The 20,541-nt window shown below is 35.8% G+C and overlaps 1 protein-coding gene and 1 long non-coding RNA gene across 2 annotated transcripts in view; both read left to right on the top strand.

Moving 5' to 3' along the window:
- Positions 1 to 9,460, top strand: part of LOC134671243 (ammonium transporter Rh type B-B) — a 56,682-nt gene extending 47,222 nt beyond the window's left edge. The window contains exons 8-10 of the mRNA XM_063529047.1: positions 3,998 to 4,159; positions 4,764 to 4,854; positions 7,575 to 9,460. Coding sequence (XP_063385117.1) covers positions 3,998 to 4,159; positions 4,764 to 4,854; positions 7,575 to 7,657 — 336 coding nt within the window. The 3' untranslated portion in view covers positions 7,658 to 9,460. The remainder of the gene's footprint in view (positions 1 to 3,997; positions 4,160 to 4,763; positions 4,855 to 7,574) is intronic.
- LOC134671277 (uncharacterized) overlaps positions 1 to 15,895 on the top strand; it is a 280,075-nt gene extending 264,180 nt beyond the window's left edge. The window contains exon 2 of the long non-coding RNA XR_010099205.1: positions 15,630 to 15,895. This is a non-coding gene — a long non-coding RNA (uncharacterized LOC134671277). The remainder of the gene's footprint in view (positions 1 to 15,629) is intronic.
- Positions 15,896 to 20,541: the final 4,646 nt, after the last annotated feature.

The following is a 20,541-nucleotide window of genomic DNA, read 5'->3' as shown; positions in this document are numbered from 1 at the left end:
CCAATCCGGAACTTTAATTATACTTACTTTCAAACAAAAAAATAATTTTCCAAATAGGTGACACAAATGACAGAGTTCGGAGGTGACAAACATACAGTCAATGTAATGTGTATGTATATAAGTACCTTATTTATTGCCCATATATTAAGGTACTTAGTGTATACTTAATTTTCGCACTTTGTCTGTAACGATATATAATACCTATCTCGATTATACCAAAAAACCGGTGGAAATGATAACCTATTTTTATTATGAATTTAAAATTAGATTTCGATTAGATTAAAAGGACTCATAATTATTACCATCATAATTCCCAATTTTCCATGTCACCTTAAACTTGGCAAGCGATAACAGGGTAAGTAGTAGGTAATACTAACCCGCATTACTAATAATACACGTCCGCGCGTTGATCGTTTTTTAATCGCTCTAGCTTTAAGTAAGGCTCAATTTATAAAGGAAAATTCAAACCAAGCGTTATTTACTTCAAAATTTTCAACTCCTTCGTTAGGACAAACAAATCAGTTCAAGGGAACTTCTATTGAATTACATTTCGAATTTAAAAGAAACGCTAACAAACCCTCAAGAACAACAGAAGAACAACAAACGAATTCCTTGGAAATAACGACACGAAGCGATGAGAAATGTTATCGAAAATGGCACCCGCAACGCCAGCGCTGCCATTTGTTAGGTATATTGCACGAATTATTGCAACGAATTGAATAAAACGCGAAGGAAAAACGTTAGGAAATACTCGTAAGTGTAAGGCGTTTTAGACATTCTTGAGGCTGTGAGGTTACATATTGAATTACAAAGATCCACTTGGAGTGCATGGTCGTAATATGGTTAATTTAATCAGATTGTCGAAAGCCGTTTTTCGGTGAACACGAGTATCTTGCCGAGAAACTTAAGTAGCTATCGTAAGTATTCATTATTAGCTTAGTTATTTTCATTATTATCTTAGTATGATTATGTTGTTAGTGTTAGAGTCAGACCATGAAAAGTTTGCAGCGGATTTGATCAGACTTTTCTTGGTCCGACTCTACTTGTTTTTGTTGCTATGTATTTTCAAACTATAGGATGTCACTGTAAATCATACAGAACAATTTAAGGGAGTGTCATTATAGACGTCATATTTTCACAGAAATTTTACGTTACTGATGACATTGCCACACTTGTCATTACAAATGCCATACTGAGTTTAGCTTGCTCCAACTCTATTGATTTGTGAAAAAGTTATTGAAGCTTCCATCATTATCAGTCTTTTTTTATCGCCCACTGCTGAAGCTTACTTGAATTTTGCATTTTGAAATGTTCAAGATCTATGAATTTCTGACTCGCTGAATTTCTTTAATACATATTATAATGGTATATTAGAAAGCCCAAATCGCGTTCCTCAATAAAAGAGCGTTCACAACACGTAAATATTAATTATCGGGAGTTGGGAAGTGTTCAACATCAAACAAAACCCAGTTTAGCTGAACGCGAACGTTGAGGTCGGGATTCTTTGAAAATTTCTGATGAAAGAATTTACAATATTCGCATGAAAAGGAAAGTTTCCGTGGAGGCAAAGATTTCTAGCGTCCACCGCCCCGTAATATAATGTCACCAGCTTTGAAATTTTACGAGAAACTTATCTTAATTAATTAATTTATAATACTGACGAGGCAAAAATACGCTCTGATGTTGTGAGTTTCGAACTTGATATGAAATATGAAATATCTGTGCTAAAGTGGGTCAAATTCTTAACGTTGTTTTGTTTTTGAAGACTCAAGATATGATCCTTAATATTTTATTTAGAAAAAAAAAGTAGTTATTAAATATAAAATTACGAGAATATTATAACTTAAAGCACAAAATAAATAATAGTACTAGGTACAGAAGACTCACTCCCTAACAAAACGCCTGTGTTACGATCAGCACAGATAGTTATGGCCGCTAGGTGGCGACAGCGCCACGCGCGGCTTAAGGCAAACCCCAAAATTGGGGCCGAACGGATGTACTTTGGCTACCTGTAGCAAAGCGATGAAATCGCGGAGTGAGCCACGCCTGTTTAAAGGGAAAGAATTTTATGAGAACGTTTTGTAACAAAACTTGGTAATGTATAAAAAAAACACCGGTCCGTAAAAAAGACAACGAAAGGATTTTAGCCTGAATGTTGTGAACACGTGCGAGAACTTAAAAACCTGATAAAAAATTAATTAGAATTTAACATTAAAATAACACAAAAACCTTGTTGATAAAATAAGGAAAATGTCAAGTGTCAATGACAAGGAAAAGGTTTTCAGCGACTACTCAAAAATTTAACCAATTATGCGCAAAATAACTTTTTCTTCACCAGCACTTCAATCTGTCAATTAAATGACTGACAGTGATATTGATATCTAAATCAACTTCATTCTTTCTCCCTCTCGACTTCGTCTCGTTTTGTGACTTCGGCCCTTGAATTTTAAGAATCTTATTAACTTTGGACATTACACAAAATGCTATTTGTTAATAGTATTTTTAAGCATTTAAACATTTCAATACACTACAGATGTAGCGAATAATTGTTTTCCATCATATGTATTTGCTCGGAAATGTTCGTATTTGTCATGCTACTTCAGTCTACCTCAATACGTTTTGTACCAGAACTGATTGAAATAGCAAGACACGTTCGTCCGTTTCCGTGAAAATACGATGGAATATGATTATGCACTACATCTGTAATGAGATGAGCAAAGTCCAATATTTCATCCCACAAACCGGTATGAATATTCGAATATCCGTTAAGGTATCCTTTGTGGCAACTTGAAACGGTAGGCGTCGGTTTGGAATAGAGAATGAATATGCATTATTCTCCATCCGAGAATTGATTTGAGGCTAAAAGCAAGTATACTGTTGAGGAGAGTACACGCGGGCTCTGTTCGCAATGCGACGAAGTTAAAAACCCGATTTAACATTGCTGACAATCTCACCATTAGCCACAGCATCTTTGCAGATGACAGGTTGCAGCAACTAAAGAAAATATTTTGAGAAAGTAGTCTACAGTCTACATTGACTGTGATGGCTGTATATACAGGGTGGAAAGATAAGTCGGGCCCTGGAGGGAAACTACCTTAAATCCTTAAGCTGGCTCATTTTACTTAAAGGAGACATTCCTATATTTTTAAAAAGAAACAAAACTGCATTCAAAGTATTTTTCTTTTTTTCTCGATTTAAGGTAGTTTCCCTCCAGGGCCCGACTTATCTTTCCACCCTGTATAGACCAATGGCCAATCGGCATTTCTTACCGCATCAATCACAGACGTGTCTTGACTTCTGGGGTGGTCCACCAAAAACAACGTTATTTAGTCGGATTAATTGTTGGACACCAAGCTTTTTTTTTGACATTGAAATTTGAGTCAGCCGGAAAAATCCGGCCCTATTACTCATTACTCTGAATATAAACAGTGGCTCGTTCGAAATCAAGCTAGTTACTGGTAGGTACTTACATATATTGTGTAAATTATTCGTTGTAGATATAATGGTTATTTGTATTAAACTGGCACTGATATTTGTACAAACATAATACATCATTATTAAAGTCCAAATATTAAACGGTATTTCAGGTTCTTTGAACACTAGTGTTATATTCTGTTTACTTGCAGTATAACGGGTGTCTGTTTTACTGAAAATCTTAATCTTAAAAATCTGTAATGTGGGAAGTCATTTAGGATTCTGCGTAATTGTTCATCAAATTCTAATGAGGTGCAAGGCCGGTACAGATTTGCTTATCTCTGACATTTATAGAGTTATATTCGTGGTTTTACACTATAAACAGTAGTTCATTTTCGAAAACAGTTTAAACACTTCCCAACACATACGGATTTAACGCCACTAATTTTTTTAAGGAAATTTACAGTCCCCGCGTCACGGCAGCAGTAATCTCGCAACAGTAATGTAGCTGCCAGTCGCCATCCGAACGTCAGCTCAGTGTTACGACAAATAATAAAAAATTGTTGTTTATCCATTGTTCCAGCCCAAGTTAGAGAAACTAGGCCTACTGGACACATGCGGTGTGCACAATCTCCACGGCATGCCGGGCGTTTATTCCGGCCTACTGTCAGTACTGTTCGCTGCGCTCGCCACCTCCAGTACTTACGGCGATACTGGACTACACAGCGTTTTTGGAGCTATGAAGGTAATTTTATTAATTATTCCGATAATAATCAATTATTCCGAGAGATCGAAAAAATGCTCCGGGCGAATTCGCTTGACGTTGGCGATAGGCAGTCAAGTCGAAAGTCACACAAAAGTTGCTAAGTGCTTGGGGGAAAGCTACAATTAATACTATGGGTAGTAGCGTATAATTAATACAATTAATAGTATGGGTGGTGCCGTCAAGCGAAAACTTTTTTGCGTGGCATGGTTTTTTATGTTCTATTTTATGCAAGAATTATGTGTATACCAATTCACATAATTATGTGATGTCTCATCTGATTCTTTGTGATTCAAGTGAAATTGATATGAAAGTCATCAGATAGTCCTGTCCGGATACTATAAAGCAGCCATTCTCAAAGTGTGTTCCGCGGAACCCTAGGGTTCCGCAAAGCCTCTGTTGGGGTTTCGCGAAAATATACTTGTAATAATGAGAAAAAAACCAGCTCTTCTATAGCTATATCTGGTCCACAGTGTTGAACGAAATTTTTTAATTTGGGGTTCCGTCAAATATTTCGCTTGCCGAAAGAGTTCCGTCACCAGGAAAGTTTGAGAACCGCTGGTATAAAGAGTGTTAACGTTTACAGGATGGTAGGACAGCCAAGGAGCAAGCTCTCTACCAACTCGCCGCCGTCGGCGCGACGCTCGCTATCTCCTTTGTGAGTGGAATGATCACTGGTGTGTATATTCAACATTGATAACAGATATTTACCATGCCCCATCGTTTGACTTTTTTGTTATGATTACTACAAAAGTTAGAAGCGAAAAAATCTAACTACCAGATATATAATTTGGCTAACAATACTCGTACATGAAATACATACACTTTAAAGCAATGGATACAATCCATAGCAATGGAATGGTACCTTCAAACCATGAGATCTTAATAGTTGGTCAAAAGTTTAAAAACTGCTACAAAAACCTAAAAATAATGGAACCAGGGAAAAACTGCGGCACAGCTGAAACACAAAGGCTGAAAAACAAAAAAATCCTGCTTTTGCTGACAGGACAGGAATACCAACCAGTGCGTAGTTTTTAAGCTGCACTGTTACACGCTTACGTCAATCTTTCTGGTTAAAACACGTAAATACGATTCCTAAAGTTCTTTTTTAAGTTTGATGTATGAATGAAAAGACTGTCATACATCAATACTAATGGAAAATTAGGCGGTTATCACGCTGATGCCGTAATTGGACCCGACGCCAGTGTGATAACTGCCTTATTCTCGACAAACGATATTTAACAGTAACAAGAGGTATTAGGCCCCGTGTATGAACTATAGGGTACAGCATAGGAGTCATCAGATTATTGGCGCGAGGCGTAAATGTGTCGTTTATGCTTCCGATGTAGCCCACAAGATGGCAGAATCTACTATGCACAAGGAAACGTATCGACGAGAACGGTAGATGGTAGCACTTGCTTTGGCAATGTACATGTGCACATATGCTTCCGATTCAGGCCAGATGATGGCAGCCCGTTTAACGCACACGGGCCCTATACACGTTTTTAGGGTTCCGTACCCAAAGGGTAAAACGGGACCCTATTACTAAGACTTCGCTGTCCGTCCGTCCGTCCGTCTGTCCGTCTGTCTGTCACCAGGGTGTATCTCGCGAACCGTGATAGCTAGACAGTTGAAATTTTCACAGATGATGTATTTCTGTTGCCGCTATAACAACAAATACTAAAAACAGAATAAACTAAAGATTTAAGTGGGGCTCCCATACAGCAAACGTGATTTTTGACCAAAGTTAAGCAACGTCGGGCGTGGTCAGTACTTGGATGGGTGACCGTTTTCTTTTTGCATTTTTTTCCGTTTTTTTTTTGCTTTATGGTACGGAACCCTTCGTGCGCGAGTCCGACTCGCACTTGCCCGGTTTTTTTATTTAAATCTACCTTTACTGTTTATTCTCTTTTAAAAATCGAATTCTCCCAATTGAATAATATTCACAAAACTGCCTTCATCTCCGACAAAGTAAAAATTGCCATTACATTCATTTGTTTTTTCAAAGCAACCGCCCGCAATCCTAATTGCTTGGATTTACATAAATTCTTTTATAAATATTTGAAAACGTAAGTGCTTTAAACATTCGTTGGATATTTTTAGGGTCTTAAACTACGACAAGAATAGATTGCTTTGTAAGTTTTTTATTCTACTTACATTTTGGAGAGTTGGAATCTCTTTACTCTTAACTTTAACTTTTGTGACAAGATAATGAAAACCACAGAGAGGTAAAATCAAAGTACATACATGTTTGAACTAGTTTTAATTTCTGAAAATCCTAGAAAATTATGTAATCGATTTTTTGGTTGCATTTGGTTAACAATTATTGGATAGATAGAACTCTATCTAACTCCCTGTCACTATGGCTTATAAAATCTTCCTCTGAGTAAGAAAACGTAACTCAACGGAAAAGCACGTAGGTACATTTTTTCAAAAAATATTTTAGATGGGTACATATTTATTCCGCCTGGAATGACGACCCGAATTTTTTTATCCAATAATATCAACAAAAAAAAAAACCGATAACGGAATATTAATAGGCCCGATAATAGTTTAGTCTGATGATATTAAATTAGTCTAATTTTCATGTACCTTTACTGGGTGCATGATCGATATGCAAATAACTGTATTCCCGTTGCCAGGGAGGTTATAGGATAATACTGAGAAACTTTTACTATGGGACCCACACCGAAATCCCAAAATCTCCCTGGCAACACTTAACACTTAAGTAGTATAACGATGCAATACGATGATTTTTTTTACACATACTATAGTTTTGTAGGTATCTGTCAATGTTGCTATAAAAGTGTCCTTTTCAAATAGCGGTAAATTACATTTCCTCAATCGTGTCCCCCTGGAATCGCTGTAAGGGTCAATAATAAAGGGATGAATAAAACTTCCGTTACGCACTTTATTTAGTTTGGAATGAAACTCGATACTTGGATTAGGGATTGAGAAATTCAAGTAGATATTAGCGAAAAGTTTAAAAACAAAACTAGTACCTACCTACGTAGAATGTGCGCTTGTTTGAGCTAGATATACATATGTATAGTCGTTAGTTTTGTAGCTGGCCCCAAACGGCTAATCCTTTGTCTATCGTGTTCTGTGTGGGCCTCCACAGCACAATGATGCGGGCATTGCAACCTCTGTCCTCGTCCTACGTCCAATCCGCCCCTCCAGGGCTATAACCGCGTAAATCGAAGTTCGCAAATTGTGGGCATTTTTCTCTGTCACTCTAATTACGCGTTCATTGGAGTAAAAGGGAAAGATCCCCGCAATTTGCGAATTTCTGTTTTCGCGGTAGCCCCTCTGGTCCTATTGGCCACCAGTTGCCTAAAATAAAGATTCTTCATTTTATTTACTCCAAATTTCAAATCATACTTTATTTTCTTTACAGGTTTTATAGCGAAGTTGAAGATGTTTGCTCCACTGGAAGAAAAAGACAAGTACAATGATGAACTCAACTGGGAACTCCCTTAGTGTCTCTAGCTGTATTCACGAGATAATTTTGTATATTGCATATTTACGTTACGACGAAACTACCCCAAAAAAATCTTTAAAATTGCTCGAATATGCAAGAGTGCCTTTAGTACCGTTTGGTAACCAAAATTTCGTAACCAGCTACAAAATGGAAATCAAGATTCCCAGTTTGTAGCCGGTTACGTATTGGACCAGCGTGATGTTACCGTTTGGTAACTAAATTTGGTAACTGATATTTCTTTCCCGTTTCGAAGCTGGTTACCAATTTTTAGTTACCAAACGGTACTAAAGGCAAGAGTGATAGAGATTCAGATAACAAGACTTCGATTTTAGTTTTTTGCGGTAGACTCTCAGTTATAGTCTGTTATTAATTCTTTATTCGTCTTTGATAAGTATCATATCTACCTACATATTATTTAAAATACATACTGGGTGTGACCATATATGGGCATTAAATGTGAGATCGATTGAGATATATTATGGGGCATTATCTATGAAAAGGGACCTTATTGTCGATGGCGCATACGCCGCACAGCGTCGCGCGGCATTGTATTTACATATATCGGAGCATAGTTAATAATGGCGCAAGCGCCATCGACAGTAAGGTCCCTTTTCATAGATAACGTCATTTATATATTATATTGGTATAATACTAAAGTATGATTATTTATTAGTTTTTAAACTAGTATTATAGTAAAATCGTTAGAATTTTGTTGTGTTCAAGGCGACTAATATTTCGTGATCTGAATTCAGAATAAACCACCAACATATTTTTTATTGTGTTAATAAAACAATTCGTTCAATCTTAAAGCTTAATTAAGCCCACGAAGAAACCCTATATGTAAACTTAAGGAGTATTAAAGTGCCGAAATATAATATATTATTATAAAGTCAAAAATTAAGGTAATGCTATAAAAATATCAGATAAATTATTCATCTATACCTAAGCCTACTTTAGCGAGCAAATAGTCAATCGCTTTCTCGCTTAGTTGGACAAATTTCGTGAATAGATAATATTATATTCCCAGCAAATGTATATTATAAATATTATAATGTCTGTAAATAGATAATAAAGACATTTTCATATTATTTTTTACATTATTCTCACTGTCTACCCTTGTTTGACATCGGAAGGTCACTCTTTAACGGCGCGATTCGGGAAATGAATTAGAGATTCACTAGATATGAAATAGTAAAGATATGTGACGTTCCACGGCAAAAGGTACCTATCATACGTGCCACACACCCATATTCCATTAGAAAATCTAATACCTAACTATCTAAATGTAGTTAGGTATCAGATTAGGTATCTAATGGGATATGAGTGTGCGGCGTTTAACGCTGCGAGCTGCGTTTATTACATAAAACAACCGCGCGCTTTATCCCAACAATGACCTTATAGCCTTTTACTTTGGCTACAAATAGCTTCAATGTTATGTATTACAAAAGTATTGTTTTGAAAGTAAATGTCCAGCTCGATGGGTAAGCTTCTTTTAGTTGTAAGCTTCTTTCAGTAAATGTACTTTATTTTATACTCAAAACTTATCTTATTGTTGTATTATTATAATAGAATGTAAAGGATGACTCACGCTAGACCGGGCCGGAGCTTCCGGTGCTCCGTTTTTTATGGAAAGCACCACGTGATCACCGATCAGCCGTCATAGAAAATGACGTGTCGGATGCCTCGGCCCGGACCCGGCCCGGTCCAGCGCGAGTCCTTAAGTTAGACTAGACACTGTAAGTATAAATACAAAAGCAGCACCTGAATTGTAAAATTTATATTAAAAGACTTAAAAAATCTGATTTGGACTTTTATTTGCAATTACCTTTTTAGAAAGCTCTATTGATATTTTTTTAATTCGGCTTTTTATGATTTTTTTTTGTAAACGGGTGCAAAGGACATCTGTTATGTCTACAAAGAAGCTGTCATACGCACACGCACAGCCGCACATACTCGTGGTCTACAGTAAAAACAAAATGGGAATAACGTACCTACACAACTTATAAAATTATAAACACGTACCAGCGCATATTCAATTTGCAATTCAAGTATTTTCAATTTAAGGATAATGACGCAAATTATTATGCAGATCGTACTTACCTACAATATTAGTTTTAGAAAATATTTAGTGTTATTGGAATGAGTTTAAATAATAATAAAACTAAGTATAATGAATATCTGGTCCGCAAAAGCATAATAGTTACTTAAATAAAAATAAAAAAAGGTAAAAAAAGTAAAAAAAAAAGTAAAAGTTTAAAAGTTATTTAGTTATTGAACTGAGATGACAGATGACGTCATGCTCCGTGGGAACCCCACTGTCTGTTTTGTAATGTATTGAAAAGTCGGTAGGAGGCGCTTGCCTGGCGACAATTAGGTAATTTAAATAGCCATGGCTAACTCATTCAACGTTACAAACCGCAGTACAATTTTTTTCGGCGTCTTATTTGCTAAAAAATATTAGCTGCTGTATTCGAACTTCAAGATATTCACAAAAGACGACACGCACTAGATCCATTCTAGATACGTTATAGTTTAGATATCAACTAGTTCTCTTTTGCAGCGCAATTCGGGCAACCAATGCCACTTCTACGTTAGAAAGGGTAAGATATCTATTAGATGTGAATTCGATCTCTGCGTCATATCCTGTGGAAATCGTTCAAGAGTATCTCCAGAATCACGCAAAAAATGACAAATTTGACAGGTTAGATCTTAAACACATCGTTATCATATCTTGGTGATGTCTAAAAGATGTCTAATAATATATGTCTATTTCATAATGCGAATCGGGCCGTTAGTGTAATGAATTTTCTTTAATTAAATTTTGGGGTTGGTGGGGAGATGCTCTACAGCAAGTCCGAATTGAGTTTATTGTACTCTCGATCTATTGAGGTACATTTTTTTTGAAGTATGTACTAATTCAGTACTACATCAGCATTAAGTTTCAATAAATCACAAAACAGACAGTGGGGTTTCCACGGAGCATGACGTCATCTGTCATCTCAGTTCAATTATTTAAATAACTTTTAAGCTTTTGCGGACCAGATTTTCATTATACTTAGTTTTATTATTATTTAAACTTATTCCAATAACACTAAATATTGTCTAAAACTAATATTGTAGGTAAATACGATCTGTTAATAATTTGCGTCATTATCCTTAATTACTAGCGAAATAAAACGGTATTACCATACGCCATCTGGCAAACTTTCACTCAAACTATAATAACTTCAGCATCTTTTCAAATGTTTAAGTCAGCGCATCTCTGCTGTCTTGTATATAGCCCTCATTGTCCTTTTCTCACTTGTAGCAAAAGATCAGGAGTAAGCGAGACGGATTGTATCTGATCCTGGGAGCAGGTGGTAGAATGAAAGGATATTCAAGTTATGCATCATTGCGAGTCGGTGTTACGAAAAGATGTTACATTTTCGAACGGGAATTCAACGGCCAAGAAACATGATGAAAGGGCGTAGGCGTATCTTCGCCCACCTGGCGAAATTAAATTGAAATTGAATATGACTGCCAGTTGAGCTTTTTATTTGATGGGCATTTATGACTGGCAATTAAATTTAAATATGTAGGTAGGAAAAGGGCTCCATATAGCTGTAAACACCAAGTAACTGCTACAAACAAAAAACAAAATTCCCTTTACATAAAGGGAATCCTGTTGTTTTCGTGTAGGTATTTATACCGATTACAGAATCAGTATAAACATTGGATTAAGCGGTTTATTTAACTGATTAGATTTATTCATTATTTCACTACACAGCGGATTAAATCCGGGTTTTGCCGTAATCATTAAAATTAATGTAAATTGAATAATTTAAAGTATTCATCCAACGATAATAATATATTGACATTATTTCAGGATTCTATGAAACGTGACTAAATAGTGTATACTGTAACAAATGTTTGCTTTTTTCGTATATAAGTCCCGAGAGCAGTGCGTTTTGATTCCAAGATAGGTAAGTAGGTAATTAAGTAAATAATAAACACTTCATTGTAAGAAAAAGGATAGTATCATAATTAATTTTACAACAGCATTATTGAATAACTGGTCATTATTTTTAATTTTAACTACTAAACATCAAGGTTTAAAAAGTGCAGTGTGCAAAGTGTAAATAAAATAAACTATAAGTAAATAAAATTGTATGAAATATGCATAAGGAGAACCACTTTACTAGGGAACCACTTTATACAAAAATGCATTGTAAATTCATAATTTTTTATAACGCTGGCTATGTTTCCAAACAATTTTGATGACAGTTTTTTTTATTCGTATTCGGGCTAAACTTCAACGTTAGTAGATTAAGCGCCTCTTGCTGGTGGGATGGTTCCCACTAATCCGGAATTAGCCCGGTAAAACGTTAACATAATGTGAAATTGTACTGGTAACCATAGTAACTCCAGGTTTAACCTGTTAACAGCAAACCCCAGGTTAGTGCGATGGTGCGAGTGGCCTAATACTGTTGATAGAGGATAAAACAGGATAAAGTCTTGGAATGATTTCCTGATTATAAAAAAAAACATCAACGTTCAATATTCGTAACGAAAACACGAATATTTCGCTCCAATTTCTACCAATAGCTACACCTGAGACTTTGTGTTTTTTGCCACTATCAACCTTACGACATAGGAATAAGGTTCCATTTCGTCTGTAGTGAGAAAGTTGGTGATATTCAATAGCTGTCACAGAGGCTACGTAACACAATGTGGAGGAAATGTCGAAGAAAACTTGAGGAGCGTGCCATGAGGCCGTAGATTACCTCCCACGAGAGGAAGCATGGATATTCAGTAATGTCACCAGTACGGATATGATGGTCGTTCTTGTCTATGTGACAGCGTGATAAAACGGTGTCCGTCACTTCCTATTCCGTGGTGTTAAAAAGCGTCAGTTTTTTTTATCACGTAGATAATAAAATACATAATACGCCGGCAGATTCTAACTTTAACAACATTAGCTTTTTCATAAACTTCAAATATAACTTGTATTCATTATATATTATCTTGATGCCGATCCAGCGAAATCTATGTGGAATTTCTTTCACCCGCTGACCCACGACCTTTCAAAAAATCTTTTTTACCGCTGTCAGGAAATCGCTGACTTTCCTCTTTTTATGACAGTATCCGGGCCTCACAATAACACATAAGGATTAGTCGAATGACATGCCAGTATGAGACTTGCTATTTGTTACATGTCAATTCATAAGAGCGGCGCGAGATTTGAACTGAAATGAAATATAATAATATATTTCTCATATACTTACCGTATGTAAATACCGCGCCAGCTTTCATGAACATTGTAAACATTAGGCGCAAGAGAAACTCGCGGTAAAATTGCTTTAGCAAGTCTTAGTTTATGCTTAATGCAGGATCTAATGGTGGTTATCTCCGCAAGAAATAGTTGGGCACATAGCTACCTACTTATATATAAACGACTTTACCAATCTGCGATATTGATGTGATGTATTTTGTGGCACGTGTTTGTGCTGTCAATAGGTATTAATACTCGACATATATTTTCTATAACGTTAATAATTTGTGGCTTGTTAGACTATGATAATATATTATGTAGGTACCTACACAATACAGATACAATACACAACACAACACAGATTAAATACAGATTGGTCAAAAGTACTTCAAGGTATAATTCGTAAAAAGATTGTTATATTTTTATGAATTATGAATATTATGATAGATAGTATGACGTATGATACGTGAAAATTAATATTATACCTAGAACATTTCATAAATTGACAGGGGCCCACTGATTATCAGTCCGCCGGACGATATCGGCCGGTCAGTTGTTCGAAGTTGTCAAATTTTTGTTCTAACTGACAGGCCGATATCGTCCGGCGGCCTGTTAGTCAGTGGTCGGCTACGCAGCGTACTACATAGGCGAACAACACGCGAACGCAAAGCGAAGCGACGCGGCGCGGGGTGATTCAATCCTTTGATACCTATAGAATTAGTGTCCTACGTGGGCGATCTCGTTACGAACGCGAACGCCTTGGGCCCGCCGCGCCGCACCGCGTCGCGTTCGCGAGTTGATCGCTAGTTATAGTTGAGTGTTAACCACACAGTAAGCTTAATTAATAAGACTTGTGTTGTGGGTACTTAGACAACAATATATAATTTAGTAGTAGTAGTAGTAAACACTTTATTGCACAAAACAAGTACATAACACAGAGAGAATACAATAAATGTGTACACAGGCGAACTTATCCCGTTAAGGGATCTCTTCCAGCTAACCTAACAACAATACAACAACAATACAATATATAATTTATATAAAGAATTAGAGTAAGTAGAAGCTTTACATACAAAACATTTCTTTGTATAATTTTATTAAATGGTTGGTATGGTCGCGTTCATAATTTTACGTCTACCATCATTTTTTGTCTATGTTTATGCTTTTCTTTTCATTTTGTTTTGTTTGTTTTCTTAACTAGTTTTCTTGTATAAATTTTTGTGTTCTGTTTTTTCTTAATTATTTATTCTGTGTACCTCTTGCAATGTTTTAAAAGGTATCTTTTTGTGTTATCTGTCGTGGCATCACCGAATGGGCTCTACGGAGAGTGTACTGTCTCTTCCGAAAATCGTTTTTTGCATATTGATATTTTTGCCATTCGCAATTTTTACCATTTTACTTTTTCTCGATAGCTTCCTTTTCCGAAATTATATTTAACCATTCGCATATTTTCCCATTATTTTAATTTTCCAATAGCTTTATTTTCTAATAAGTTTTCTAACCATTTGCATAATTTCCTACTATATTTCATTTGTTTTACAATCACGGAAGACAAAAAATAGACAGGTGCGACGATGAGCGAAGCAAGGAGGAGTGTGTTAGGTGAACTGCGAGCAAACCAGAACCGACTTATTTTATTGTACGATATTGATTTACAAAAATAAGTTATTTTTAAGTTAGTGTCTCGTATATTATAATTAGAATAGGTACATAACCAAATTATGCGAATGGTTAGAAAACCTATTAGGAAAATAAGCTACTGGAAAATAAAATTAATGGGAAAATATGCGAATGGTTAGAAAAGAAATGCTTTTGGGAAAGGAAGCTATCGAGAAAAAATAAAATGCTAAAAATTGCGAATGGCAAAAATCGTAATCTGCAAAAAACGATTTTCGGAAGAGACAGTACACACTCAAAATCTTTTATATATCTTTATCTAAACAAATATTCATGCCAAGTTACGTAAATATTCATTCCAAGACCTTAGTGTCATGTGATTTATGCATGCAGTTTAATGAGGGTAATTACAATTGTATGATAGCGGCTTTGTGGCAGCGAGTTCGTACGCCTAATAAGGTGATCTGTTGGACCTTATTGGCATCCTCTTGCTGCGTCTTAGGTAAAGCCAATCTGCATTGTCAATATTGTCATTTGTACCCGTGGGTCTGCACACGGTACCCTTTGAGCCGCTACAGGGATTGACATTAAGGACGATTATTTATTAGCGATGCTTGCCGCTCCAAATGGAATATCGGATGTGTCGAGACAACAGATGAGTATTCCAAGTTTGAGCGAGTCGAACGCTTGGGTAAACCCACAAAGTATCTAGTAAATTTTAACGGCCGCCTAGCCTAGTCGTTAGCGACCCTGCCTACTAAACAGGAGGTCTCAGGTTCGAAACCCGGTAAAAACAAAAAAGCGGCCAAGTGCGAGTCGGACTCGCCCATGAAGGGTTCCGTACCAGCAAGTAACATAATAAAATTGCGGTTTACGATTTATGACGTATTAAAAAAAACTACTTATCAGATCGCGTTCAAACCAATTTTCGGTGGAAATTTGCATGGTAATGTACATCATATATTTTTTTTAGATTTATCATTCTCTTATTTTAGAAGTTACAGGGGGGGGGGCACACATTTTACCACTTTGGAAGTGTCTCTCGCGCAAACTATTCAGTTTAGAAAAAAATGATGTTAGAAACCTCAATATCATTTTTGAAGACCCCACACGTATGGGTTTGATGAAAAAAATTTTTTGGGTTTCCGATCTAAGTATGGGGAACTCCAAAAATTTTTTGTTTTTTTTTTCTATTTTTGTGTAAAAATCTTAATGCGGCTCACAGAATACATCTACTTACCAAGTTTCAAGAGTATAGTTCTTATAGTTTCGGAAAAAAGTGGCTGTGACATACACGGACAGACGGACAGACATGACGAATCTATAAGGGTTCCGTTTTTTGCCATTTGGCTACGGAACCCTAAAAAGGGCATTTATTTGTGTGTATGATACCTATGTATTTTTACTCAAGAAATAACACCTATGTATTTTTACTCAAGAAATAATACCTATGTATTTTTTCTTGAGTTGCTGATGCTACTCGTAAACGTACGAACGTGTCTTGCTATTTTAGTCGGTCTCCATACAAAAAGTACTGTGGTACCGTTGACTTAAGTAGAATGACAGATACGAACTTTTCCGAGAAAATATAATACATTGGTTGGTATAGAGTTCGACTCGAGTTGGTATAGTAATTGATTTGACGCAGACATCGCTAAGTGCGCGATCGATCTGGGATTAGAACCAGTGTGGGTGGCCTTTAATTAAGGATCGGTTAAATACGCCAGTGTGTGCCGGGATTCCAGGACACATTATTTACCTACGGTTAAATGTATAGGCTGGATATGGGTTTGTATTGGTTACGTGTTTGCTGGGTTCAAATGTGGTTGTTGTATTGCATTGTAAAGCACTGCACAGAATTTGAATAACGAAGTGAACCACAAATATCAATTTTTTATAAAAATAAATAAATATTATAGCACAATTTTACACAGATTGGCCAAGCCCTATCAGTAAGTTCAATAAAATTAGTATTGAGCCACAATAGTACATTATTGTCGAGGCTCGGAAGTAGCTACTTGCAGGCTGAGGATTCGTTTTAAACGGACGACCTTGGGAGTCCGTTTAATTGAATCCGAAGCCAGCAAGTAGCCTTCCAGCCGAGTCATATATAGTGCTTTTCTCAAAAATGGCGCAAGAAATATAAATATCATAGAAATATTTTACAAAACCAACGTTCTTACGTATATATTTTCACAGAAAAAACCCCTTGCCGCCTTTTTATTTTTTTAATAAAATAATAGAAGTGTATTTTTCTGCCGAAAATACGCCAACCTATTTGAGACAACTAAATAGTCGCAGTACTAATCATCTGTTTGGCTGTTTAATGGGCCTGTGCCTTCATTTAATATGGCCATTTCAAATTTTAAAAAGTTTGGAACTCGACAAATAATGGAATTTGTATGCAACATTGCAGTCCCAAAAGCGAGACTGCAATGTTTTTAACTTTTTAATTTTTGAGTGACCATAAACTACGCGCTTCGCGACCTATTTTTTAGACGGCAAAGTCGACTTTGCCGTCCATTTTTGAGAAAATGTTGTTTCGAGTGGTCTAAGATTTTTTTCGGGTTACTTGAAACCTTTTTCTAGTTCTTACTGACTGACAAGTTGTGATTGCCACACTAAATTTAAACGTAGGTTTACAAAATAACTGGCCAATCATAATCTGCCCTGTAACTCTAACAACTTTCTGTAAACATGGGGTTTGACATTTGACTTTGGCGTTTCAAGTAAATTCAACAAAATTTGAAGTTTTTCTTACATTATTGTATACAAATATACCAGTTATATATCTGCAAGTTTACCATTCCCGTATATGCAATGTAATTAAAGTGAGTAAAATAATAGGTACACGAATTGACGAGTTTAAACATAAGATTGTAACTCAAATGAAAGAGACCTGAACTGGTATCTGTAAGTATAACTTTGTTATACTTTTATAGTGCAGAATCTTTTCGTCTTAGCGATATCTCAGTTGCATCCGAAAGTTATTCCGCTTTGGCAATGCCTGCCAAATATTTAGTGTTTCAATTCAAGTAATGCCAATGTGGAGAAGATCGGCAAAAGGGCATGAACTCTCATATATGTATACGCACTGCGGTCAGGCAAACTCAAAAATTAAGAGCTTTACTCCTTCTGCTCTACCGACCTTCTGTAAGCGGAGTATGTAAAGTACTACTAAAGTATGTTTATATAGGTAGTACTTATTTGTACCATCAAAATTGATCAAAATGTCACTACATGGGCCAGGGACCGAATACCAGAATATTTTTCATACAAATTAACCGGTACCTATTCAATTTCGGTATCTTGATTGTTTCTGTATATTTTTGCATTTAATTAATCTGATAAATCATTATCCTTATCCTTACCTAAATACTATTATATAATATCAAAGAAATAATGTGAAAGCTATGATATTTTGATTTTTAGATATACCGGTAACAACGGTCCCTGATCTGGGTATCCTATTTACAATTACTAGTAGGTTTAGATTCGTTCGTTATCACGTGCTCCTTAGAACGGAAAATAACTAAGGCTTTTTTAAATCAGTTCTTCATCACCTTCACCATAGTCATAAAATTCGTTCTAAGAGCTCACTGACTAAGAGCCTATTTACACATTGTTTAGTGTTTAGTTCGAGCTCATACATTCGCTACTTACGTTTAGTAGCAAATGTATTAATTCGCACGGGCGCAATTATGCCAACTGGCCTACATTTACTTTAAGCCAACCAATTCAGAGATTCAAATTTTGACAGCTAACATCTTGGCAAATCGCCAAAGTTTGGACACTCACTTGACATTGGCAAAGTGCCTTACAGAACAGAAGTAACAAAAAAGCTCTTCAAAGTAGTCGAAAGCAGACATACCACTTTACTTAGGTTAGAAAATAAATGAAGCTTATTAGAGACAACTAGGTAGGTAATACATAATATTTCTAGAATGTTAAACTTATTAGAAAAAAATATAAATCTTTATTAAGTAATTAGTTACATATATACATATTAAGGTTAAAAGTTGAACGTCACAAAAAATAAATCACACTTAAAACTAATTACTACTACTTACTAAATGTGAAACTTTAGCTTATGAGTATCTATTCGTTGTATGCTTCACATACTCGATTTAATTATGAACTGCTAGCTTCTGCAAGCGACTTTGTTTGCATGGGATGATTGTTTTCTGTGAAGAGGTTTTAACAGAGAGACAAAAAGTTTATTCCGATTTATAATATTATCAGCTTCTCTGATACTTCTTTTGCGTGAAATGATGATAATGTTTGATAAAAACTATCCTACCTATGTCCTTCTCCGGCCCTCAAAATATCTTCACACAAAATTTTATCTAACTTGGTTCAGCGCCTAAAGCGTGACGAGGTAACAGGGATGTTACTGTAGCATTTATATTAGTATACGTGGTATATGATTTGTGTAGTTTTAATCTAATCCAATGGATTTCATAATAAGTTCTGTTTTTCAGCACCGTAAATGAAATGGCATCTAGATTTAAATATTTGTGGCTTCTGGTTTTCCAAGTCATCCTGATAATACTCTTCTGTGTCTTCGTTCGATATGATGGCGACAATAAGGTCAATATTCGAGGTAAGTTCGCAAACTGCGTTACCAATACGTTTTACTTATTTTTAGGGTTCCGTACTCAAAGGGTAAAACGGGACCCTATTACTAAGACTTCGCTATCCGTCCGTCCGTCCATCCGTCCGTCTGTCACCAGGCTGTATCTCACGAACGAACCGACAGTTGAAATTTTCACAGATGATGTATTTCTGTTGCCGCTATAACAACAAATACTAAAAACAGAATAAAATAAAGATTTAAATTAGCGGAAGCAGTTATAAAGTTGACCCAAAAAATTTTTATTAAGCTATGAGCTTCATCACATATGTTCCTTGAGTAATTCTAAGCATTTCAAGCCTGGGAGCCAATAAGAAATGTGTGTCTACTCGGATTTGTAATGGATTCAAACTTTCAACCCCTTTTTAACCCTGTTAGGGGATGAATTTTACAAAACGCTCAAATTACTTTTCCTGTCTTTTAATAATATCCCCAAATACAAAGATTCAAGTCCCGCGTTCGAAAATTTTTTTGATATCCATACAAACTTTCAACTCCTTTTTCACCACCTTAGGGGATGAATTTTCAAAAACGCTGAAATTAGTTTTCTTGTATTTTAATAATATATCGTTTTACGAAGTTTCAAATTCCTAGCTTAAAATAAAACTTGAACCCCATACAAACTTTCATCCCCTTTTTAACCCCCTTAGGGGTTGAATTTCTCAAAATCGCTTCTTATCTCTTGTACAATTTATAAATGTAATCTAGTGTGCAAATTTCAACTTTCTATCTTTTGTAGTTTCGGCTCCGCGTAGCAAAAATGTCCAACCAAATTTTTCACCTTTTTACGTTTTTCTTGTAAAATTACTATGAAATTGAAAAAACAAATATCAGCAATGAATTCTACGTCTTTGGTTTATACGAAAATGATACCAAACTTGCCCTAGTACCCACCAGGATCAGAGTAGATTTTTTTTAAAGATGACGGATGGCGGCCGTTTTTGTACAACTTCAGGCTAGAAATGCTTAGAATTACTCAAATATCAGATGTGATGAAGCTCATAGCTTAATAAAAATTTTTTGGGTCATGTATGGCAGCGTTACATAACTGACTCCAGTAAATGGGGCTCCCATACAACAAACGTGATTTTTGACCAAAGTTAAGCAACGTCGGGAGTGGTCAGTATTTGGATGGGTGACCGTTTTTTTTTGCTTTTTTTTTGTATTTTTTTTCATTATGGTACTAAACCCTTCGTGCGCGAGTCCGACTCGCACTTGCCCGGTTTTTATGAGACTGAAGTAAATATAATAATTCAAATAGAGAAATTTTTGCTTGTTTTATATTTTTTAGAGAGTAATTTTTCAGTAGGGTAGTCAAAATTTTGAATTTATTTTACATAATACGATTAATATACGGTCGAAGAATGAACGCCTAACATTGC

The sequence above is a fragment of the Cydia fagiglandana genome, chromosome 15, assembly GCF_963556715.1.
Source record: "Cydia fagiglandana chromosome 15, ilCydFagi1.1, whole genome shotgun sequence".
NCBI lineage: Eukaryota > Metazoa > Arthropoda > Insecta > Lepidoptera > Tortricidae > Cydia > Cydia fagiglandana.
The sequence above is the reverse complement of the archived record's forward strand: the minus strand, read 5'-3'. Positions and strand labels throughout refer to the sequence as shown.